This window comes from Camelus bactrianus, chromosome X, assembly GCF_048773025.1.
Source record: "Camelus bactrianus isolate YW-2024 breed Bactrian camel chromosome X, ASM4877302v1, whole genome shotgun sequence".
Taxonomy (NCBI): Eukaryota; Metazoa; Chordata; class Mammalia; order Artiodactyla; family Camelidae; genus Camelus; species Camelus bactrianus.
In genome coordinates, this window is record NC_133575.1 from 104,486,170 (window position 1) to 104,510,276 (window position 24,107).

The window sequence follows — 24,107 nt, forward strand, 5'->3', positions numbered from 1 at the left end:
ACCCGCTTCACATCCGGGTTGAGACGTGGCTCAGGCAGACCAGTCATGGCCCTCGGGGGGACTGGGCAGATGGGGACCGACCGAGTGAGGCCTTCACCTAACATCCCTTCAGTCCCCCAGAAGGCCAGTTGCCCCTGCCACGCAACAGTCAGCTCTACTGCCTGACAGAAATCGGGGCTTTCCAGCTGACACCCAGGTCACGGCTTGGTGTCTTTCCTCCTCCTGTGCCCCCCTGCCACTTCTGTGCACTGTGACCAACCCCACAGAACCACTCGTGTGTTTCCAACCTGTACCCCGAATTCTGGGGCTCTCTCCTGTTTCGGAGTTGAAAACGCCAGTGCATACCAAGGTAATGTAGTAATTCCAGTCCTTTGACAGGTGAAGACAGAATACATGTTACTAATTGAGATCTCACACCCAGAAGTGGGGCTCGTGAGGTATCATGGTCACATCTCTGGCCAAGGCGGTTGGTCCCAGGTAGCAGCGTTAAGAATCAGGAGATGGCGGGTTATTTGGTTCGCTGTCCTCTCCTTGTTGTGGGGGTCATGGAATGTTTAGCTGTCAAGCTTGAAATGCCCATAACAGGTGGGCTTGGTGAATGCCAGGACTTAGCATGATTGAGAGGGTGTTTTGAGTCACAGCACATGGCAACATGGAAATAAAACAGATATATCACAAGTGGGTGGTAGAAATAGACTGGAAGAGAATTTTAACACCTAAAATATGACAAAGATTTATCCCTGTGAGCTCAGTTTCATGAAACATTCATTTTCATCTAATCTGATATTTGTCCTACATATTTCCTTCCAAAGTCTTTCTGATTTGTTTCTTTCTTGTATCATTTTCTCTTTAGTCTCTCTTTTAAGTATCATTTCAGATATATACTTTAAATTTGAGGTCATGATAGTTGCTTACTTTGAAAGCCACTTGTTCAGTGTTGTCCTGATGGTGATTTCTGGTTAGAAACCCACAGAAACATCTGCTGGGGTGGTTCCTCCATCTTGGTGAGAGTCTAGTGGCAGTACAGGAAGGGGCAGACTCTGGGGACAGGAGAATTGAAAACTGTTACTAATCATGGAGTGACATTTTCAAAAAGCAAATGGCAGAGGCCATGGCACATGTTTAAATGCTTAATCTCCGAGTATCACAAGGAAACTTTTTCAGCCCTGGTGAATTGTGAAACTCACAGGTCTTCACTGGACTGAATTAGCATCTTCAAGGCACTTGGCTGTTCTCAGGATCTTCTGTTTCATGTATTTTCTCTCATTTGTAACAGGTCTTCCCCTTTCATAACCACCCTTTCCTTCCCTCTGAAATTCAGAGACCCTTTGCAGGGGGAAGAATTCCAGGTTTGCTTTTATTTGGATCTCACATAAGAAAATCGGCCCTCATGTGGTTGGGGAGGGTGAGGCTTGTTTTAGTCATTGACCGGTGTGCCCTGCATGGTGACACTTCAGCAGTGACTTTGCAAAATATGGCTTGTCAGTAAGAAAAAGTACTCTTCCCACCCTAAAGATTGACAGGAACATGAGATGGCTGAAGTTGCACTAGGCTTTTTCTGGCAGGAGCACATAGGACAAGAAATACTCCAGAGGGCTCAACATTGAATCATACCAACCATGGTGCATGACCGGGTGGCTTAATCTCACGGTTGGAATCCCTCAGATTGTTGGTGGAGGGACGGTAGCCTGACAAAGTTACGCTGAGAAAACGCTTGCAGTGTATCAGTTTCTTAGTAGTTAGGCATGAGGAGAAGAAGAAGAATGTGTAAAAGAAAAATGAAGATGAAACCGCTTATACAGCCACAAAGACTCCGCTCCAGGTTGTCCCCAGCCTCTTGCCTCCGTCCGTGACGAATGGCCAGGAGTGATCTGAGGCTGTTTTCAGATTTCTTCAGTAAAAGAAAACTACAGTAAAGAAGGGTGACCCCGAGCCAAGCTGTGAGCGTGGAGCTCCCAAGCTGTGGGCTAGCTGGGTCACTGAATTTGCCGTGTTTGACCCTAAGGTTGTACCACTTTGAACTTTGGAACGGTGATCCTCCAGGGGTGTTTCTGAGGTTGGGATTCTGAGGTTCGACTGCAGGGCAGGAATCCCGGTGAACGTGATTCCACCACAACCTCACCATCAGCCCTGTTTCTCTCGAGGCTTGACAACTGGGATCCCATTAAAGGGACTTAGCTACTGACATCCCAGAAGAACCTGGTTATAAAGTGGGAGATAACAGTACTCCTCTTTCCCGCACCATCTCTGCCTCCCCAGCCCCCCATTACTTCCCTGACCACCCAGAATCACCACCTCAGAGGGATCACAGCCCCTTCCCCTTGCATCCGTCTGAGCCATCCTTCCGTGCTACCCTGCCCTGCAGTGTCCCTTCCATCTCTCCTTTCTGCTCTGGGCCCACTGTCCTGGTTGCTCTCATCCAGCCGGTGGCCCCGCCGTCTCAGCCAGCCCAGCGCGGTTCCCGTCCAGCGGACTCCCCTCCTGTGAGAGCCGGGCCGCTCTCAGCCTCCCCTGCACCGACCGCAGAGTGGCTTCCTCAGCCCACGCCACCCCCCGCACCGTCCTGCCTCTGGAGCGGCTCTGTTCTCAGACCTTTGCTCACCTGGTACCTTTTCTTGGAATCCCTCTCCCCTCCTCTGTGTGCCACCATCTTCCTCATTCTTCAGGGACCAGGTCACCTGTCATCCCAGCCATCAGGTCTTGTCTGATATGCTCTCTGCCTGTGACAGAGCTCGATACCACTTTGTACCTGTCTGGTAGCCTCCACCTACCGTGCTGTGGCTTGCACGGGACTCACTTGTGTATTGATCTGGGTAGACTGCGAAGGAAGGACTGTCTTTTATTTCTTATTTAATGGAGGCGCTGGGGACTGAACCCAGGACCTTGTGCGTGCTGGGCCTATGCTCTCCCACTGAGCTACACCCTCCCCCCGTCTCTTACTCTTTGTGACCAGCAAAACTGTACTCATCTTACAAAATAAAGGAGTGGATGGGGAGGTGGTATCATCTACAGGTGGAGCCAAAGGTAGGTCTGGTGCAGAATAGTTGGAAGACAAGAGTGTGTAGATAACCTCTGAAGTGAACGGTTCTCAGAAGTGTGCATGCAGGAAGGAGCTTAGGCATTTTGATGCCCAGCACTCACTGAAGAATCCTCCTCATGTTGACTAGAGTGGGAGAGGCTGGAAGGCCTGAAACATGGCCTTCAGACGCTGAAGAGATTTGTTCATCAAACACCAGCCAGCCCCACCGGTAGTATGTAAAGGCGCCGTGTCAACAGTGCAGTGATTATTAAGGACGTTATCACACGTCGTACTGTTAGTGTGTAACGAAGGTGGCTCAGATGCTGATGAAACCAGTGACTGTTTCCGTGTCTGCTAAGTAACCGTCAAGGTTTCGGAAGCACTGATTGAAGACACGACAAACCTATCAGCTCTTCCGACTTAGAAATTGATTTTTGTCACCTCACAAAGGGCCTATCTCTGTTTCGGTTTTGTGAAAGATGCAGTTTTGTGACTCGAGGACAGGGGCAGTAGGGACACATGTCAGAGCAGGCAGTGGTTCTGCCTCACGAAGTTTCTAGGAAGGCAGGGTTAACCTAGTCAGTATGAATTGTGGGATAAATGCTCCCAGCTCACACTCACTTGTCGGAGTTGACTCGTTAATTAATGGTCAGAAAGTAATTGGCTAGTTTTTGTGTTTTCCTGTGTGTTCCAGGCAAAATAGATTTAGGTTTTTTGGCTAACTTCGCAAGTGGTCAGCCAGCTAAGAAACTACTCTCCTTGTTCCAAGAGGCCACCTCCTGATGTGTGGCAGGAAACCAGATTGACTTCCTGGAGGAGAGCAGGAGGGGCGTTTAAAAATACCTTAGCTCTACCTAAAAATATACCTCACTAAAATCCAAAACTTAGGGTTTGTAAAGGTTAATCATTTCATAAAGTAAAAGCATTTCCTCTGGGTGAAAAGTTTAAGTTTGCTTTAGGGGTGCAACATTGTTCAAGTGGGCCAATCTCCCTGCGTAGTGCAGCCAGCCTAGATAAGAAAGAGACCGGGGAGGCAAGGGGCGAGCACAGTGCCATTTCCTTTCTTTTCCCAGGCTTTTCTCTTTTTTTTTGACATTAACATCTCATAAATCTGCTGGTGACATCCTGCCTTTCATTGTTATGTCATTTCCCAGCGAACTAGAAGTTACTAACAGTTTCAGCTCTCTTTTAGAATGACTTCTCATTAAACGTTTGAAGAGCATAAGAATCTTGAAACTTTCATCCATCCATCCATCCATCCATGAATCCATCCATGAAGCATGTATTGCTTCCCTGCTGGCTGCTGTGAGTAGGAGGATGAGTGAAGCCCAGCCCTGGGCCGCAGGCTGCTGGGGAAGATGCGGGAACAGGCCTGGAACCAGCGATGCGCGCTAGACAAGACAGCGGTAGTGAGGTTCCCAGCCTGCTGCCTGACCCAGAGTCAAGGCCATCTACTTCCCTTGCAGTTCAATGGTGGAGCCATTTTAGGGTTCCAGGTGGAATTGTGTTTTGGTTTTATGAGGCTTCAGTCATGCTTTTTGCATCTTTTTAATTCATGTTTTCAGCAAATAGTTATTGTGGGGAACCAGTTGGGAAGAGGGTAGAGAGGGTGGGGCCAGGGAGCATGGTTGTGCTGAGAAAGTGCTTGGGGCAAAGCCTTGAAAGGAGCAGAGGAGCGACCATGGAGGCTCTGTGCTGCGGGAATTGCTGGGGGACCCCAAGGTGGGGGCATCTGGAGGGCACAGGGCCAGCGAGGAGGCCGGAGAGGGATGGAGCAGGGCTGGAGGGCCCTTTCCCAAAGCTCTGTCCTGACTACCAGCCTCCAGCCATCGGATGGCCGGTTGAGCTGTGACCACAGGCCAGGTCGCCATGGTTTTGTGGATGTTTTTACTTTTATTGACCCTGACAGTGAAAAGCAAGAGCTTGTGTTTGTGGGACAGAGCATCTCCCCGGACATAATAGGCAGCGCGCGTCTGTCTCTCTGTCCTGCCCTGCTCCCTCTGCCTCCGGGAGATGTGAGGCTGGAATGGCTCTTTCCAGTATTCTGCTAATCTCTGGTACAGACCCAGGAACACAGAGATCATGCTCTCCAGCTCTACGTTCATAGAGTCTCCTCCCTTTTAATTACTCTGGTAACGTAAGTCTCTCTTATAGTTACTTTTATCATTCGCAGCACAAAAAACGAATTCTTCAGCGGACCGAATGCAAGCTCTTGAGGCATATAAAGTGGACTAATGAGGGTGGCTCAGCGTTAAGGTATGCCAGAGCTGAGTCCAAATTTTATTCCGGTACAGGGATCACTTTCTATGTGGCCTCTCTGGCTCTCGAGCTAATTTGGATGCTGAGTAGCCCCACAGGTATTTATATGTAGTGTTTGGTATTTTTACTGGGTCCTATTCTTCTCCCTGGGATCACCTAAAATGGTTAAGAATTTTCTAGTGGGATTAAGGTTGTGATCTCTGGGGAGGGGTGGGCCATCTGCTCTCGGTTATTTTTGTGTTAGCCGCTTCCCCTTAAATGTATGTTCACAACTGAGCCACAGCCTTATCAGCTGGGGTCGAGGGAAGATTGATACTAGGTGCTGCTCCTGAACTTGGTCTCTGAGCCATGGCTTCCCATAGACACTCAGGTAAAAGCTTCTGTTCTTTATCTTCTGTCAAGCACAGTTTTATTGAGGCAGTGAATCCATCCTTTGTCGAAACGATAATTTTGGTGAAATGATTTTCGTCTTGTCTAAATAGTAAATAAGTCACAGCTTGTCTCTGTTCTGTCTTTGCCTTCTTCTAATGCCGTTTCTCAGACAAAAGATTATCCTTACCTCAAATAAAATCAGCAGTTTGAGTGGCTTATTTTTTTTAATATTTAAATATATTACTGTGTTGTACATTTTCCAGGACATCGTATGAAACTGTGAAAGACTGTGTGAGAGGAAAGAGGTTTTCTTTGTTGCTGTTAGGAATTTTTTTGTGTTATTTGTAAGATACAAGTCTTCATCTTGACAGTGCTTTAAGCTGAATTTAAAGTGTTTAGAAAAGGTCAGTCGAATGTTGAGCTGGAAGGAGGAAGATTTAGAACTAATGAAATTCCATACTGACATAACCACATCTTCTTTTCTGAACCATGTTTTTAGTCTTCCTGAAGCGGTGATCCTTTTGATATGAGACATAGGTTCTTAATTGTTCTTATCAGAAAGGGGGGCAAAGTTCAGACTCTAGACCATCATTACCACTTGTTTTATAACCTGACATTGAGGAAGCCCTTTGGCCATGGATAAGACTCCTCAGGACAGGAGCCGAAGGACTGAAGGGAGGCCAGTTTCCCCACAGAGCCCAGTTCTCCGGAGTCAGCCTGCTGCCCCTCTCGGCTCCGCAGCCAGGAATGTCGCTGTGGCCCTGTTGCCCGCTGCCTGAGTAACAGTCCTTTCTTAGCAACCGGGCACTTTGCCCCATCTCCCAGCTGTCAGATTAAGGGACGGAGTAATTATCAGCAGCAGTCTTTTGGAAGAATTATTTTCGAAAACTTGTAATTGAGTGTCGATGTATAAACAATGGGAATACTTTGGGAAATTTCTCTTTTGTTGCTTTAAAAAACAAATGTGCTGCAGTGGAATGTCCTGCTTTGAGGAATCAATACGCAGTGTCTTCCTTGTTCCCAGGTGTTCAAGAGCTGGGAAACCACCCCCCCGCCGGAGCCATTTTACAAACATGGCCCCACATGCCCAAGGTTGTGGTCATTGGCCAACATCCCCGGTCCCTGGGTGCAGGCAGACTAGTCAGCTGTACACCTTATTCCTGTGGACCTTGAACGTGTGTTAACTGGTGAAGTAATTCCCCATTTTATTTACTAATTAAATGACGGAATAGGGAAGTGTATTTCAAAGGTGACATATTTATGACACACCCAACCTTGGGTTTTTAAATTGTACCAAATCCCGGTATTATTCTTGGATATATAAATCCAGAGGCTATAACTGTGACTAAATTAGACAAATTTCTGACACCTTCCAGATGACTTTGAAAACCAGAACTGTCATCTTGTGTTGCATTAGGTTCCTAGGTCCACAGAAGCAGATGAGAGAGGGGACCTCCCAGAGAGAAGCCACTGTGCCCTGAAATGGACGAGCGGGGAGGTCACAGTCCGTTTTTAGGGACCGTCCGCATACTGACGGGACATTTCAGGAACAGGACCTGACCATCTTGTGATGGGACACTGACAGTCTGCCGAGCTCTCTAGGTTCCTTCCTTTACCCTCTGGCCTTTCGTGGGGAGTGTGACCCTACGCCCTCCCTGGGCAGGGACGGATGGGACCAGTGGGCCGGCAGGACAGGCACCGGGGATGCTCCAGAAGCAGCCGAAATGTGGTCAGAAGGCCCAATCGATGGGGAGACGGGGCGTTTTGTGCTTCATGTGACCACGAGCGACCACCGGGCCCACGAGTGGTCCCCGGGCTCAGGGATCTGAGTGCGGCCTTCTGCGCGCGGTCGGTCTGGAGGGGATGGCCCTTTGTGACTTGGCGTGCTGTGTCCACCCCTCTGCCGCACAAGCCTGCCTGCTGCGTGGTCACACGCCGGGTGACGAGCGCAGTGGTGTGCTGGACTGAGTGGTTAACAGACCAGGAATCACCCACATTTTCCCCCATTTGAGTTGCAGTTCATTGTTTACACTGGACAGTATCCCACTCGGGGAAAGCACTTGGTTAGAAAAATGCTACTTAATTGTAATATTCACTTTTTCCTTAAATTTTCTTATTTTGAGCCACTTGGATAGGAGGAGAGGGAAATGAATATTAGCAAGAAATACATGAGAGAAGGTATATAAAACAGAAGATTATTAAAGACAAATTGGATCCTCCCTGATGAGAGGTTTCTAGTAAAAAACCAAATGTTTCAATGTTATGTCTCTTCTATGTGTACCCGATTAAATAGAAAGCCAACACTTTTTATTGAGATACTGAGATTTCTGTAGGCCCCTATCACCATGTTGAGTGTAGTTCAGGAATTTTCTGAAAGAGGAAGCTTGTTTATTAAGTAAAGAATGATGTGTCTTTTGAAATAGGCATAGCAAGAAAGTCAGGCTACCATCTTGGAATAAATACTAAAATTTGATCACCCTGTCACGTCTCCAACTGCATTCTAACTGGCTGAGTCTATAAGGAGCGTCAGTTAGACATCAGCTCCTTAGGGTCACAGGAGCTGCCCCCTGCTTTTCTGAAACAAGTCTTTGTTTTAAAATGCTTTTAATAAGAGAGGTTTTAGAAGCTTAATGATGGTGACTTACCTCCACCTGTCAGTCAGCGGGCACCAACTGTGTGACCCACGTATCCAAGGGCTGGGATCAGGCCCCCTGGGGCTCCCAGGGTATTTTCCAACTTTCCTATGATAGAGAAACCTCATTGCCACACAGGGATGAGGGCACACTGTGAGCTAAGAGGAGTCTGACAGCTGTCCTAGGGCAAACGTGTCCCGGGCAGAGACAGGCAGGGAGGCAAGCAGATCATGGCAACGGGTCAAGGCGAACAGATCTGGAAGTTTTGGAAGGTTAAAAGGTTTCATATTTCATGTACTTAGAAATTGCTAAGGGGATAACAAAAAAATTCACCAAGAGATAAACACAAACACCTAAGTGTATGGGATTCATGAAGAGTAAAGAATGCCCCAAATGAGAGGGGGAAATGCCATCTTCCTTTTTCTCTCTATTCTCTTATTTCTAACAAACGGAGAGAAAGGAAAGTAGAGCTTTTCTCTCCTAGTGAAGTCACATCTTAACTGTAGCTCGTTTTGGTGGAGCCTACAAATCAGAGTATTTGCTGCCTGTCTGTCTCAGCTTTGTCATTTGTAAGCTGTTTTCTTAGAGTTGTTAATCTCTTTAGAGATAAGTAGTAACAGAACATTTGCTCTGTGCACACTTTCCATATTTTATGCGAAGTGAGGTGGTAACTCTCATCACAGGAACACATTACTCCAAGTCCCCCCTAAGCACACTGTGTGAAGGTTTGAAATAGTTTGGGACCAAATAATTATAAGGTTAGAAAAACACGAGGTAAGCTCATTCAGGTTGCCCAAAGTTCCACTTAATTGGATTTATTGCAAAAAAATACTAAAGTTCATGAATTCGACGTTGACACTGTTAACGTGCTGTAGGTATTTCCAGCCTGTTTACTTATTAGGCAATGAAGCCTCCATTCCTAGAAGTGCCTATTTTATCTTGACAGATGAGTGTTTCCACACACATGAAAAAGGCTTGAGTCAGCTGTGGAAATCTGTTCCTAAAGGATATGCCCTTTGCAGTTTGTCTCTCTGTCTGGATGGAGACTCTTTGGCTTTAAGCACACAGTGCTGGCGAGTATGAGATGACCCCACAGAAGGAAAAAGTAATGTTGCCTAAAGCTAGGGCTCAAAGACACCAAGCGGACTGTCCTTGGTGGTACCGTTGACCGGGGGTCACTTTTCCTTCTGCTTGGTTTACAACCCCGCACGGCGTCACCGACTCCATCTTCAGCACACTCGGGTACTGCCATGTTCATGGTGAGCCATGGATTATTTTATCATCTGGATGCCTAGAAACTCTGAGCGAGTCATGTTATAAAACTATGAAAATAACCAGTGCAGGGCTTGGCATTGGTAAATAATGGTTGGAAAGTGCGTGGTTTAAAGGTGGGAAAGGCTTGGCAGGTAAGATCTGTCTGGTACTGTGAACCGCAGTGGCTTTCCTTCTCTCCAAAACCTCTGAAAACGTTTAAATAGAATTCACTGTGTTTTCTGGTGGTTTGGTTTTTTGGTGGGACCTGAGGACTCAGAAATCCCACAAGATAGACCTCTCCTTAGGTGGGTCTCTGTATGTTACTTTAATATAGAAATATTTAGAATCAGTTTCTTCCTTGAACAACCTCAAAAGAGAGTGCTAGTAAAATGAGTAGGGTTCAGACGTTTATTCTACCTAGAGACTGGGAAGGGGGAAGGAGGGATTTTCAAATAAGGCCCAAGATAGTCTCTGAAGGGCTAACCCAGCCGTGGTCGCTAGCCACACAGGAAGCCAGTGCTGTCTGATCTTACAAGGGCTGGTTTCCTGCCAAATGGCATTTAGGAGCCACTGATAATTTAATTTCCTGGCACTTACTGTTACTGGAGATTTATTTGGTTTCTCTGCGCAGCTCTTAACAAGAAAGTAAATCTTTGTTGAGAGCACAATTTCAATATGGAAAAGCTAGCAAGACAAGGATTTTATGTGCCATGTGAAAGAGCAGCAAGAGTGAATTAAGGAGAGTGATTTTCAGCGTTCTCTCCCTGTGACAGGCACTCCTTCCTGTACACACAGGGGCTAGACGGTTGAAAGGCTGCCTTCCACAAACAGTGCGTGGTCCAGGGGGAAAGACGCTGGTTTCATCGTGGCTCTGCTTTTCCTTTCTAACCCAGTTATGTAGAGGAACAGCCCAGTTTACTTTTTGGGGCAGAAGTGCCAGTGAGAACCAGTCTCCAGTCTCAAGAAATCTCTGAACCATGACACAGCTGTCCCCAGCACGTGTCTTTGCACAAGGATGTCACTGCTTTGCTTCAGTTGTCAGTTGCGTGGAGAGGAGGGTCTGGGGGTGGGGGCTGCTTGCCTGCCCTTGTCTGGAGGCCGAGTGCTCAGACACAGGGTGTGGTTTCCTTAGCTCACTCTGCTGTTTGGTTGCCTATGGCAACAGGATCCAAACAACTTGGACATGTGTTTGTATAAAAAAACCTGGGAATGGGACCCAAAGTGAGAGTCTGGGGCCATTCAGTTAGTGGAAGAGCTGCGGTGAGTACTGGGCATCTGGTCCTTTCTCTTACCCCCTTCTTTCTCTCTAAATTACTCCTGGGATGTTTGCTCACACAATAACCATGTTTGTGAGTAGTTAGAGAAAATAGTCTCTGTTCTCCTGTTTCCTGGGCAAATTAAATAATTGCTATCTATTTACCCGTGTAAGTTTCTATTTCAGGGAGAGAGACACAAATTAGCATATGTTTACAGAAGTTGAGAGCTAATAGAAACTCACATTTGGCACCTTTTTGGTGGCAGGATTAGCAGAGTGCTTTTTAGTGCTTGTGATTGCAGGCGCGTGGGACGGGGGAAGGGGACTTGTTCATCTGAAGGCAGTGGAAGGGGTTCTTACAATCATCAGCCTAACACCTTTTAAAAGTCATTTTTCCCCCAGATTACACTTTCAAATTGCAGTTTTTAAAACAGATGTCCTAAATCGTAACATGTCATTTTACTATATTGATCTTCACTTGCATGAATGAAGGGGGATTTGATTTTGGCATGTCACAAAACTGCATGTCACTGTGACAAATAATTCACAGTTGCAGAACTAACCGGCACCCACATAGTGTGCCATTTTAATAAATCCGCTGTGGCTTGATTGCCCAGGCATCAAAATTCAGGAGACTATCTTCGATAAAATTCTTTAGGATCTTTTCAGGGATTAAATAGTGTTCTGTGAGATTTAAAATAAATGCAGACATTTAGAATAAATTAATAAGGATTGCTTGTCAGTTTCTGTTAGATGAACTGAATTTTGCAGCTAGGAAGAGAGTGATGCCTCCAGAGGATGCTGTGCTGTGCTGAGAAAGTTACAGAGGAAGGGTCAGAGGCTGGTGGGACGGTGCTGCCTCAGTCTTAGAACGTGGCCCTTTAAGCAGAGGCTCTGGGCCGCTCCCTCCCGCCAGCCCCCTGGGAACAGGCAGGCGGAGCGGCTTTCCTTCCGGGAGCTGCCGCCTGCAGACTGCCCACAGCTGCATGTCTTGTGTGTGGACTGTTTGCACTGTGGCTCAGAACCCCTGCACCCGCCAGAACCCGTCTGGCCACCACAAGCTCCAAGCCATCTGTCCTCCTCCCTCACCTCCCGTGTCTTCTGGAGTAGCACAGTGGGACGTCCCAGCAGGACTGTCTCCCCGGCCCTGGAGACTCCCTGGCTGTTGGTCTTCTGGCCCCTGGGGAGCTCCACTCGGGGCGCCTTCCTCACAGGAGTCCCAGTGAAGGATCTGTGGCCCTGGCACCTGGGCCAGCCTCCCCGGGAGCCCCTCGGGCTGCTCGCTGACCTTTCTGTGGGTCATTGGTTCTGCCCGCGTGTCCCCTGCAGGTCCCTCCAGCTACAAGGTGGGCACCATGACTGAGAAGTTCGATTGCCACTACTGCAGGGACTCCCTGCAGGGGAAGAAGTATGTGCAGAAGGACGGCCACCACTGCTGCCTGAAGTGCTTCGACAAGTTCTGCGCCAACACCTGCGTGGAGTGCCGCAAGCCCATCGGAGCCGACTCCAAGGTAGCGGCGGGGTGGGCCCCGCAGGGATGGGACGGGACCGGCAGGCTTTTTCTGCAGAGAGAGAGAGAGAGAGACATGGCCCGGCCACCCTCTCATTCCTCCTCCTTGCCCAGGTGTCCCTGGTTGGCTGATGGGGGACGTGGACGGGATGCCAGCCCCCCACCCCGGGTGTAAGGGACTGTGTCACCTTGATGGGCAGCCCCGCTCCTGCCCTGGTGCCGGCCTCACTCAAAGAGCCCACCCCCTCTGCTCGGTTCCCAGGAGGTGCACTACAAGAACCGCTACTGGCATGACACCTGCTTCCGCTGCGCCAAATGCCTTCACCCCTTGGCCAATGAGACATTCGTGGCCAAGGACAACAAGATCCTGTGCAACAAGTGCACCACGCGGGAGGATTCCCCCAAGTGCAAGGGGTGCTTCAAGCCAATTGTGGCAGGTACTGGCCACACTCAGCCCCGGGGCGGCCAGGGAGGAGGCCCTGAGGGCAGGTGTGACGTGGGGTGGCTTGTGGTGATGGGGCCGAGGCCGCTGTGAGCCGCTTCTAGAGTTCAGCATATATGTGCACGCATATATATACCCGTATATATGTGTACACGTATATGCTTGCACACACGCACACACTCGGCTACTGCAGAACATGGAGAGAACGGTCTGTGGCAAGAGAAGGAAGTGAACAGTATGTAGCACTTTCTCATGTGGGTAGAGTAAGTGATCGAAGCATGCTTCCTCCTTAGGGTGTGGTTCCAGGTCAGGGAACCCCCGTTGAACCTCTGAATCCGCGGAGGGGCGGGGGCGGGCAATGGGCATTCAGGCAGCTAGCCTGAAATCACTGTGGCTGGGGCCCCTACCGACAGAGCCTGGGTTGGCATGACCGACCACGAGGAGGACACGGTAGAGAAACCCCCACGGGGAGGCGAGCCGGAAGTGTGAGGCCAAGAACTGCAGGGCCTGCATTCCCTCTCCTCGGGCTGGGGGCGCCCAGCGGATGCAGCCCCCTGCAGCGCACCGGCCTGGGCCTACCCCCTCGCTTCCCCCCGCAGGAGATCAGAATGTGGAGTACAAGGGCACCGTCTGGCACAAAGACTGCTTCACCTGCAGCAACTGCAAGCAAGTCATCGGGACGGGAAGCTTCTTCCCTAAAGGGGAGGACTTCTACTGCGTGACTTGCCACGAGACCAAGTTTGCCAAGCACTGCGTGAAGTGCAACAAGGTACGTTGTCAAGGGAGTTCTGTGCTGACAGTGTTTCTAGAAGCGTTTGACAGTTTGCAGAGCACTTGCACACACACTATCCCATTCCATCCTCACGGCAGCCCTGCGACGTAGGAATTATTATTCACGTTCTACAGATGAGGAGGCTGTGGTGGTAGAAATCAGCACCCAGGCCACGGCAGGCTGTCCGGGGGCACACTGGCTCTGGAAGCTGGCCTCTTCCACCTAGTGGCTGTGTAACCTCGCACAGGGGCCCGCCTTCTGTGAGCCTCAGTGTCTTCATCTGTAACTCGGGGATAATAATGGCACCTGCCTCCCATGGCTGTTGTGGCGATTCAATGAGATATTGTAGACCAGAGCGCCCAGCACAGTGCCTGGCACGTAGTAGGCACTCAACAAAATGGTTGTTGAATCTGAATCCGGTGCTACACTCCCTGGTCTAGGCCATCACATCTGGAGGAATCACTTACCAGGATCAGCCCTGGCATGCCGAGTGCTTTGTGTGTGTTACCTGCTCTAAGAAGCTGGCTGGGCAGCGTTTCACCGCTGTGGAGGACCAGTATTACTGCGTGGATTGCTACAAGAACTTTGTGGCCAAGAAGTGTGCTGGATGCAAGAACCCCATCACTGGTAGGCTAAAGAGTCCTTGCTAAGTCTGCCAGGCTAGGTTTTGCGCATGGTAACCATCTCTCATTCTCCTACGTCGTCGGTTTCATCCACAAAGGCCCCAAAGAATGCCCTCTCCCGCTGTCATTGTGGTCCCAAAGGCCCCCAAATAGTTTGGATTCTCCCCCAGGCCAGATTAGCCTTTGCACCACAGAACACTTCCTGACTACTGCCGACTAACTAATGATGCTGCCGGAGACCACGAGCCCGAGACCCACGGCCACGGGCAGGCACTGCGCGGGGATGCTGGGGGGAGGGGGTGGGGGAGGGGAGAGGAGTGGGCTGGGCTGGGGGAGGGGAGGGCAGGGGAAGGGGGAGGGAGGCTGGAGAGCGAGAAGCTGGGATGACAGCACCCCGTAGCGTAGCGGAAGGCTAGCTCAGAGGTGCCAGTGGGCAGGTCTTTTGCGATCAGAAGCCAAGCTAATCACTTCATTCCTCATCTCGCGGCCGCGGTCCATGTGCCCTGGGCCCTCTCCCCCGCCTCCAATTTTCCCATCTCCCCGGGGAGCCTTGAAATGTACATTTGAGAAGACTTTTGCCATCCTCAGGGAAAAGGACTGTGTCAAGAGTGAGCCACCCAGTCTCTAAAGCTAGGAAGCCCCCAGTGTGCCACGGGAAACGCTTGCCTCTCACCCTGTTTCCCAGCGCCAACCTCCGGGGCAGGCATCCGGGTGGAGAGAGGACTTGTCCCTCGTGGGTGGTGGTTCTTTATAGAAAAAATCGAAGCTTAGCAGCTCCTCGAGGCCCGGTAAGTGCACACCCCACCGACAGCCCAAGTTTGCCTCCTGGTGGCCACTTTGATGCCATGGCCCTGACCTAAATCAAAGACACTGGTTGTGCTGGGAGGTCGGTGCGCGTCACAGGGCGATGGCGGTGGCAGGGGAATGTGGGTTCTGGAAAGAAGGGGAGCCCTCGGCTGAGCTCTGGCATCTTCTCAGGTCCCGGCGGCGTGGGGGACAGCGTGCGGTGGAGCGGGGGGCCGGGCGGACGCCGCCCCATGTGCTTGTTGGCTTCGTGAACGGGCAAGGCGGTGGCCTGGCTGCCACCTGTGTCCACTCAGCTGTCGTTCTTGTTTGCTTTTGTTTCCTCCACAGGGTTTGGTAAAGGCTCCAGTGTGGTGGCCTATGAAGGACAATCCTGGCACGACTACTGCTTCCACTGCAAAAAGTGCTCCGTGAATCTGGCCAACAAGCGCTTTGTTTTCCATCAGGAGCAAGTGTATTGCCCCGACTGTGCCAAAAAGCTGTAAAGTGACAGGGGCTCCTGTCCTGTAAAATGGAATTTGAGTCTTCTTCCTTGTGTCCTCACCCTCTGCCCTGCACCACCCATCGGGCAAGAGCGGCTTTTCACCTCTTCACAGTTGCTCCTTCTGTCTTTTCTCCCATTTTACAGTTATTACTCAAGTAAGGGCACACAGCGATCATACTAGGATTTAGCAAAAAGCAACTTTGCAGCAAAGTTTATTTCTCGACAGCTGCAGTTAAAAAAGGAACACTTAGCTAGATTGACTCTTCTGCATGTTTATCATAGAGCAGAAAAGTGCTGACCATTTAGCTGCTTAGTGATGTAAGCGACAAGCCTAAGAGATAAAGCCCCCACTGAGATGCGTCTCGTGGCTCAGCTGGGACCCACCGTGTCGTCGTCGCACGACACCCAAGAGTTGCAGCGGCTGCTCCAACTCGGCTGCTCACCCTGTTCTGTGAGCGGAAAGAACTTACCGAATTGCATGGTTTATCTTCATCAAAACCTTCCTTCTGTTCTTTTGTGCTTTCAAACGACTAATATGAATTTCCAGAAAATTTAACATATGAATTTAGCCGTAAGTTCTAAACTGACCTTTTCCCTGTACTAACGTTTGATCTCCCCCGTGTGGCGTGTTTCCTGAGCGTTCCTACTTTCAGGCACGGAACATGCAGGTGATTTGGAAAGTGTAGGCAGATCTGAGAAAACGAGCCTGTTTCAGAAGAACATCGTCACAGCAAATACTTCTGGAAGCTTAACAAAACTAACCCAGCTGTCGTTCGTTTTTTTTTTAATTAACAATATTTTTGTTTTAATTAATAGCAACATAGTTTATGGGTTTGGAGACTTGCATGAAAATGTTTTAGCCCCCTCAGATGTTCCTGCAGTTTTGAAATTCATCCTACAGAAGTTAACCGTAAAACTCGAGAGGGGTAGGTGAGCAGGCGCCAGGCCTCTCATTGACACGGATACAACGACATTTCCAAACAGCGACAAGTTGAATCCCTTGTAACATAGTAGTTGTCTTCTCCTTGTCCGTGTGTTAAAGAGGCCCGCCAACTCCCTTCTCTTGTGATTCTTAGGACTGTTCCTCAAGAGCTTAGCTGGATCTCTGGGGCAGTGGGGAGGCCACCGTCCTCACAGGCAGAACCGGATTTCCACATAGTGCTTACCTGAGATGCAGGATTACCCACTGACTATTCTATCCACATTGTTATATGACCTAGTATAAAGAGATGACATCAAGAGTACACATGTAATGACAATACATATTAACATTCTCGTAGGAGTGGTTAGAGAAGCTGATGCCTCATTTCTACATTTTGTCATTAGCTATTATCATCTAACGTTTCAGTGTATCCTTACAGAAATAAAGCGGCATATGAATAACTTGCCTCCTGTCCTCTAATTCTGCCTAGTGGAATTGCTCTGAGGTGTTACCTGCTGATCCACAAACCTGAATGACTCTTTTTCCCCTTCCTTCAAAGACATACTCAGCTCAGTGCAATTACATGGAACATAGGAAGTAAAAACAAGATAAAACAAACCTATAGCAGCCCTTGGAAGCAGTTAAATAACAACAAAACCCACTTTGACCCCAAATATACATTCCCAGATGTTCATATCCCTTAAAAAGAGCAGATTGATTTCCTTTGGCCGGGGTTTGGGGGTGGGAGGGGGACTGCAGCTGAAGTGTGTCATCAAGAAATCATCCTGTCCCTCTGGTTGGCTGCCCCTTTCCTGTGCCCTCTGGAGCTGAGCCACGGTGAACACTGATGTGCTCTCCACTGTCGGGCCTTCAGAACTCACTCCCCCTTGTGGGCAGTGCTTGTTTGGGCCCATGCACCTCAGTTAGGGGTTGGTGGCTCAGGGCCAGTGTGGGCAGAGGTGGAGGTAGCTTCCAGATCATGGCCACACCTCTGGGGCTCAGGTTCCTGGGCAGCCAGCCTGCCGAGGCCACATGGTCCTTTCAGGACTGGAGGCCCAGTGAGACAGCTGTCTGCTGCAATCACCTCAGATGGGTGGGTCCCCAGGCCAGAAGGGCACCCAGTGAAAGTATAGTCCAGTCAAACGCAGTGGGGAGCAGAGGGTGCTCATGCCCAAGGTGAACAAAGCAAAGGACAGAACCCTTTTGGTGCTAACATTTGCCATGTTAGGAGTCAAAACCTGTCTGCAAGAAACTGAGCATTTGTATGCATGGGAACAGCTCTGTGTGTGTGTGTGTGTGTGTTTCTCTAGAAATTAGCAGCTAAAACCCTTAAAACAATGCGAGTCTGTCTGGTTGTCTACTGCCGGGGTCCCAAGGAAGTAGGGGTTGTGAAGAATTGAGTTGCTGCCCCTCTGCTTCCCAAGGGAGCTGGGTGACAGGCTGCACCAAGGGACCAAGGGACAGAGCACAGGGGGAACAAGCCTGGGAAGGAGAAGGGACCCCAGGGGAGACCCCATCATGTCTCCAATGCCCCCAACATCTGCTGGCTCTGTACCGGCAAAGCCTGGACCTTCGCGGCATCTGAACCTACCTCTCCTCTGACCCTGCTCCTCCCTTCCTGGTCCTCCTCATCTGGCCAAACTAGTTCTTCACCCTCCAGGCCACCGAAGACTCCACTGGCCTCTGAGCCTCTTCTCCCTCTTGACCTGCCCGAGACGCTACGCTCCATCACTTGCACCGTTCTCATCCCTCAACCCTGTCACCCTTCGCTTCCCTCCCCACTCAGCCAGCAAAGCCTCGGCCCACGCCAGGGTTGAAGAGCTCTGCAGAGAAAAAGGCGCACAACTGCAGACTGCAGGCCCTCAACTGTGCCTGAGGTTCCCTGTGTCACCCTCCACCACTTCCTGCCACTTCCCAGCCACCACCTCCGTCCCCCGGCACCAGGCTTGCCTGAGACCCCTGCCCTCTGAACACTCAAGCAAACACTGTACACATCATATCGAGTCCTCACAGCCAGCACTGGCACTGTTGTCCCATTTTCCAAATGAGAAGACTGAAGGTCACACAGCAAATAAGTGACAAGACCCTCCCTGGGCAGACATCTAGACCGACTGCTTAGGACAGCGCGCTGCCAGGGAACCGGTGAGCCCCTCAGGGCAGAGACGCGGCATCACAGAGCTTCACGCACAGCACTCAGCGCTCCACTTGGAGTGACAACCTGAGACTAGGGAGGGAGGAGGGGAAATGTCTACTCACCAAATTTTCAGCAGAGAACTTTCTCCCTCTCATAATGAAGGGATCAAGAGTATCAGAACATATCTCCTCGTGGGTAACTGGGCAGGTTCTGGAGCCGCACCGCCCAGCTTCAAATCCTGGCCGTGCTGCCACCTTCCAGTTATGACCTTGGGCAGGTCAGCTAACCTCCCTGAGCTGCTTTCCTCACCTGTAAAACGAGACAGAATTCCTGTCTTGCAGAATCACAGGCACGTTTCATGATGATGATACAAATGCTTATTTAACAGGGCGACCAGATACCCAAGAAAATGGTAGCAACTCATTTATTTTTATTTCTAGCACCAAAGACAGTATGTTACCCTCCATGCAAGCCACAAGACACTGTTCCCACTCCAAAGCAGTAGTGGGTGTGGCTTTAGAATCAGACTAGAGTGTAAACATCAGGTCTGCCTCTTTCTAGTTGTGTAACCTTGAACAAATGCCAATCTATGTCCTCTTGGGTGAAAATGAATACCCACAGCTCAGTGGGTTGTTGTGAGGGGTTCGAATGATGCCTATAAAGCACCTGACAAAGAACTAATCAACGTAACTAGTCACAGTCGGGGAAATTCTTAGCTGCACCCCGCCTGGAAACACTGGAACTGGATTGGTGGGGAGGGAGATGGAGGGCAAGGTGGCCTTTCCAGGATCTGCCTCAACTGACCAGGACAGCAGGGTGCAGGGAGTGGGCAATGAGCCCCGATGAAACGTGCGGTCTGACTCCAGCCTTGTGCTTGTGCACCAGCTGCTGCTGCCCTTCCTCGTCCCACCCCTCAACCCTCTGGCTCCTGCAGTTAGTGACTCCCCAGAACTGGGGAGCCCTCAGACATGGGAGTTCAGCCCCCCCAGCTGCTAGATAGGAGGGCTCAGAAGGACCACAATGTGCACAGACTCACTGGGCAAGCTTGCAGCCACCTCAGCCAGAATTTGGGTCTTCAGACGCCACCCAGCATCCCTTCCAGTATTCCGCACTGCGTTTCTGTGGTTGTCGGGGATGGGACCTGTTAAAAGGCTTCACTGCACTTGCAGTGGGCGGGATGACACGGGCGTAGGAAATGGACTGATCTTGAGTCCACCGGTAGAGGCCAGGGACCTGTTCTTCAGGGGAGTGGCTACCAAGAGACTATCCAGAAAGGAAGGGAAATTTGAGGTGACCACTGTGTCCCATGATAGGTTCGAGGACACCAGCCTAGGGCAAGAGGGTAGGCCGAGTCAGTGTCCATCACCTTGGTGGTGTCAACAGGTGGTACTTCAGGCTGTGTGCACACCATGGAATATCCTAGTTCAGCCGCTCCAAGGGGTGGCCCAGCAATACGGAGTGTCAAGTGGGGACACCTGCCACGGATCTCCAAGCACCAGATGCCAAACACTGGGGGTAAACAAGGGCCGCACCTTATTAAACACAAAACCTAGTGGCCATGTTTCCAGGTTAGAAACTAAATATTACGGGCAGATGAGAACATTTGTTCAGCCATGCATAGTAACAGTGATGTCATGAAGAGATGCGTATGTAACAGCACAATTACTGCCTGACCGCACACCGCACACTCAGACTTTAAAAAGCAGATGTTCCCCTCCTGCATGGCCAGCACCAGATGTGAGGTTTGAAAGAGCTGGGGGAGGGGGAACGTGGATTGACTGCTGACAGGGTACGGGTTCCTTCTGAGGGTGATGAAAACATTCTGGAACTACATAGTGGTGATGACTGCACACTGTAAATGTACTAGTACCACTGGACGGTGACTTACCTGAATTTAACCACAGTAAAGAGGATAGTTTAATCACTTGGCCTCAAATACAAGTCAGAGCCATCACAAAGAGGAACACGCACTGGAACAGGTACAGGAAAATCAGTTAGTTTGCCTCTTCCTGTCCCCCGTGGAACACTCACATCATCCAGTGGCTGAAGCGGGGCATCAGAGGATCTGATTACTATTTATCGAACATCCTGGTTACCCGTGTTCATAGGTTGGAGGAATTGGTGTCACCTTTTATACCACCACCAGTACATTTTTTATTATTAAAATGAGAAGAAAACTTGCTTCATCTGCAAAGTTTATTTCATAGAGCACACATATGAAAGTGTAACAGTGTTTCAGCATGTGATGCTTGTGCAGAACAGTATCAGAAATTCACCTGTCAGCATGATTGTCTCTGCCTTTTATGTAGAAGACCTATTATATAAAAACAGTTTTTGAATCTAAGGTACCAAGCTCTAATCGCTAACAAAGGTACAGTACTCTGAATTGCAAAGAACTAGGGAATCAAAAAGAATAATTACTTCCTTTTACTAATTCAAGACTGGTGGCTAGAAAGGAACACAATCTTGTGATGCACCAGAACTCATTAGCATTAGGACAACTAATTTGCATTCAAGTTTTAGTCAATTGTTGAAGCAGGATTCCATGGATTTCCAGGAACATACATCCTGTGAGTACGTGTGTCCGTGTACGTGTGCACGCGTACGCTGTGTGTATCTGTGTACCTATCACCAGGACTGAAGAATACTCCTCCTCCTGTACTCGCTTGCAGCCAGCGCCTAGAGAAAGGCAAGCGTATTTTGGTTCCACATCTCAAGCCTGAGTTTATAGTGAAGGGCAGGCCTGGAGAGCACAAGCAGAAAAAGATTATACACAGTAAACACCTAAGAGGAATTAAGCACACCCCATCAACAACAGTCAAATACTGCCTTTTGTACACAACAAAACTGCTCATGTTTCTGTAGATAAACCTCAATATGTACTTCAGAAGGAAACACTGACAGGAACAGGAGAAATGCTAACTGTCCCAAGATCATCCCTTTTAGGACTTCCAGCATTTGGGGTATCAGTGCCTGTAAACTAGGCTGGCAGACTATGGCAAAGTTAAAAATATACATACATACTGGTAAAATGTGACTTACTATATTTTGCAACCTTGTCTACGGCCATGCCACCCTGAACGCACCCGATCTCGCTTATATTTTGCAACCTTCTTGTATTTGTGTATTAAAAACAATCCAACAAAACTCTTGTGAGCAGTCTTGAGTCTTTGCATAACCCACTATGTTCTCAAAATCAAGCTTTTTATTGCTAAATTAATGTAATTGTTAAATGGAGACTTCAAATATGTACTTAGAAAAAATTATTCCTTTGGTAGAGATTCCATCAGAAACTCAAGAGTTAGCATTTTATAAAGACACCCTTAATATACACTCAAGCATGTTGGAGACAAGTCTCAAAACACAAGAATGAGAGACAATGGATATTTTTATAAGAAAACACAACGACTCTTCACTCAGGACCCTTGCTTGTGGCCAAGAGTCAAGATGACATGAGCATCTCCTCAGATACGTTAAGATGACATTTTGATGTTTTCCTTTTGTATTTGTTTTTGAAGGTCATTTTCTTTGCCAGTTTCAAGCAGGAGGTGGAGAAGTTTTGAGAGATGGGCCTGGAAGTCAAAATCCAGAGGGGAGGATAGATTCTCTTGCAGGCTGGATAAGGTTTACATATCTGAGCAGAGGGAAAAACAAAAGATTAGTAGAGAAGATGCTGGTGCCACAGCAACGGGGCTCCGGGTCCCACTCTGGGTGGGCCTAGGACCCTCAGCAGCCCCCGTGGAGTCGCTGACATATTGGTGCTCTTACAAATGTCCCCATCCCACAAACGGGCCCAAGCTGCCTCTCAATTTCAAAGAGAGCTTCTTGAGGAAAGAAAAACAAAGGCCTTATGGTTTTGGAGTTGAAAGAGTAATTCCAAAAAACTGACTAAGCCTCTGCCCTAAATGTTATCTGCGTGCTGTAGAGCAGCCGGTGGACCAGGAGCGCAGAGGAATCTGGGGTTTGAACGGAACCTGCTTTGCATGTCTGGCAGGAAATGCAGGACATACAAATTAGAAGCAAGTCATTTACCCTCTCAAAACTAACTTAATGGAAAACTCTTGGACATCAACCTAGATTTTAGACCCACCAGTCTTCTCCCTCACCTCCAAAGTTACACAGTGCCAAGACAGCTACAGGACAGCCAGAAACAGAGGAGGGTTCAAGGCCAACTACCTCTCAAACAAAGTGATGATGGTATGAGGCCTTACCCGACTCAGTAGAAACAGATTTGTTTCTTTTTTTGTTGTCCACAGCCAGCTGAGCACTTAGGCAGGATGTCACAGAACCTTTCAGGTGGCGTTCGTGGCTGTCAGGAGGGATACTTGACATAGGTGGTTCTGTCTCGCTGGTGATGTCAGTAATCTTGTCACAGATCCACTCCTGTGCCTCTGAACGTAAACTCTTAGAAGGTCCCATGGTGTTGCTGGTTTTGGCCTTTCCAGTTTTTGCTGCTCGGCTGGTGGTTCTTTTGGTGGAGGATCTAGAAAGAGGTATGTTGGTTAGAATCCTGACTATTCCCAAATCAAGGCTTCGTCCTGAAAGGAGCTGTATCCTTTTAATTCTAAGAAATGCCTTGGAAGTAAATGAACTTTCATCAGAGTCATAGCATGGGAAGGCTGGAAGGGACTCTGGAGATCACAGAATACACTGGTTTCCAAATTGTGTCCTAGCAGGTCCTAGGGCCCCACAGGAAGACTAAGGAGGGGCTAGGAGCAGCTCAGCACGCAGGGCTCCGGGAACCCAGTCCCTGCTTCAAGCTGATCCAGGAAACAGCCAGCAAGGTGGAGTCAGTAAACTGACATGGGTTTACTAGCTCCAGTGCTCTCTCCTCACCTCGCTGCCTCTCAGCAGACTCTTGTTTTCATGGGCTTTTTGTACGTTAATGTCTTTTCACACAATCCCCGAGGAGCCTCCATTCCCAGGAATCTGTGCCTGTTCTTCCAACCTAATCTCTGATCCTCAGTTTCCCCGTATGTACAATGAGGACACTAATATCAAACCAGAGTTGCAATGAGAATTAAAATAGGTAAAGTGCCTGGTATACTGCAGTCACTCAATGTCCCCTTCCCTGATTTTATGAGACAACACTAATCAGTGTGAACAAAAGCAGTTCGGAGTCAGGTGTATCTGGGTTTGAATTCTGCTTCTGCCTTCGAACAGTGAGTGAGATGTTGGGCAAATAAGGTCCATAATCTTTCCATGATTCAGTTTCTCATCTGTAAAAATGGCGGCACTCATCCTTACTAAGCAAGTCTATTGTGAAGATTAGTTTGTTTCTATAAGTCAAGTGCTTGACATAGTGTTTGGTACCAACTAGGAGCTCAGTCAGTAATCTCACGCACCATTCTAAGAATGACAATCATAACCCCTTCAAGTGCATTATGCTGAACTCACCCAGTGACTCACCTTGTACTCTTTATCTGACTCAAAGTATCTTTCACGCTTTTATGTCTAAAGGTTTTCATGTCACAATTAAAAACTGTTTTTGTCTCTTTACAGATGTGGCTAGAAGTGGCATCTAAAAACTCCAGCTTGCGAGTGTTCTTCACATTTTTAAAATGTGCTTTTGGTGTTGTGGATGGATCCATGCCATTTATAAAAGCTAGCGGGAAAAAAAAAAA

General features: G+C 48.9%; 2 protein-coding genes across 7 annotated transcripts in view; one reads left to right on the forward strand and one right to left on the reverse strand.

Annotated features, from left to right (window-relative positions):
* FHL1 (four and a half LIM domains 1) overlaps positions 1-16,810 on the forward strand; it is a 55,366-nt gene extending 38,556 nt beyond the window's left edge. The window contains exons 1-7 of one of the 5 annotated variants that reach the window (XM_010952515.3): positions 5,493-5,648; positions 12,122-12,303; positions 12,565-12,739; positions 13,344-13,513; positions 13,957-14,143; positions 14,728-14,927; positions 15,274-16,810. In XM_010952515.3, the coding sequence (XP_010950817.1) occupies positions 5,627-5,648; positions 12,122-12,303; positions 12,565-12,739; positions 13,344-13,513; positions 13,957-14,143; positions 14,728-14,927; positions 15,274-15,357 (1,020 nt within the window). In that variant the 5' untranslated portion in view covers positions 5,493-5,626 and the 3' untranslated portion in view covers positions 15,358-16,810. Of the gene's footprint in view, positions 1-5,492; positions 5,649-10,664; positions 10,798-12,121; positions 12,304-12,564; positions 12,740-13,343; positions 13,514-13,956; positions 14,144-14,727; positions 14,928-15,273 lie in introns of those variants that run through there. The other 4 variants (XM_010952513.3, XM_074359430.1, XM_074359429.1 and 1 more) reach the window with 4 other exon arrangements.
* A 3,855-nt stretch (positions 16,811-20,665) lies between these two features.
* The window catches only part of MAP7D3 (MAP7 domain containing 3), a 29,132-nt gene continuing 25,690 nt past the window's right edge, over positions 20,666-24,107 (reverse strand). For both annotated transcript variants that reach the window (XM_074359428.1, XM_074359427.1), the window contains 3 exons: positions 23,893-24,088; positions 22,695-22,966; positions 20,666-22,117 (listed from right to left, as the gene is read on the reverse strand). In XM_074359428.1, coding sequence (XP_074215529.1) covers positions 22,110-22,117; positions 22,695-22,966; positions 23,893-24,088 — 476 coding nt within the window. In that variant the 3' untranslated portion in view covers positions 20,666-22,109. The remainder of the gene's footprint in view (positions 22,118-22,694; positions 22,967-23,892; positions 24,089-24,107) is intronic.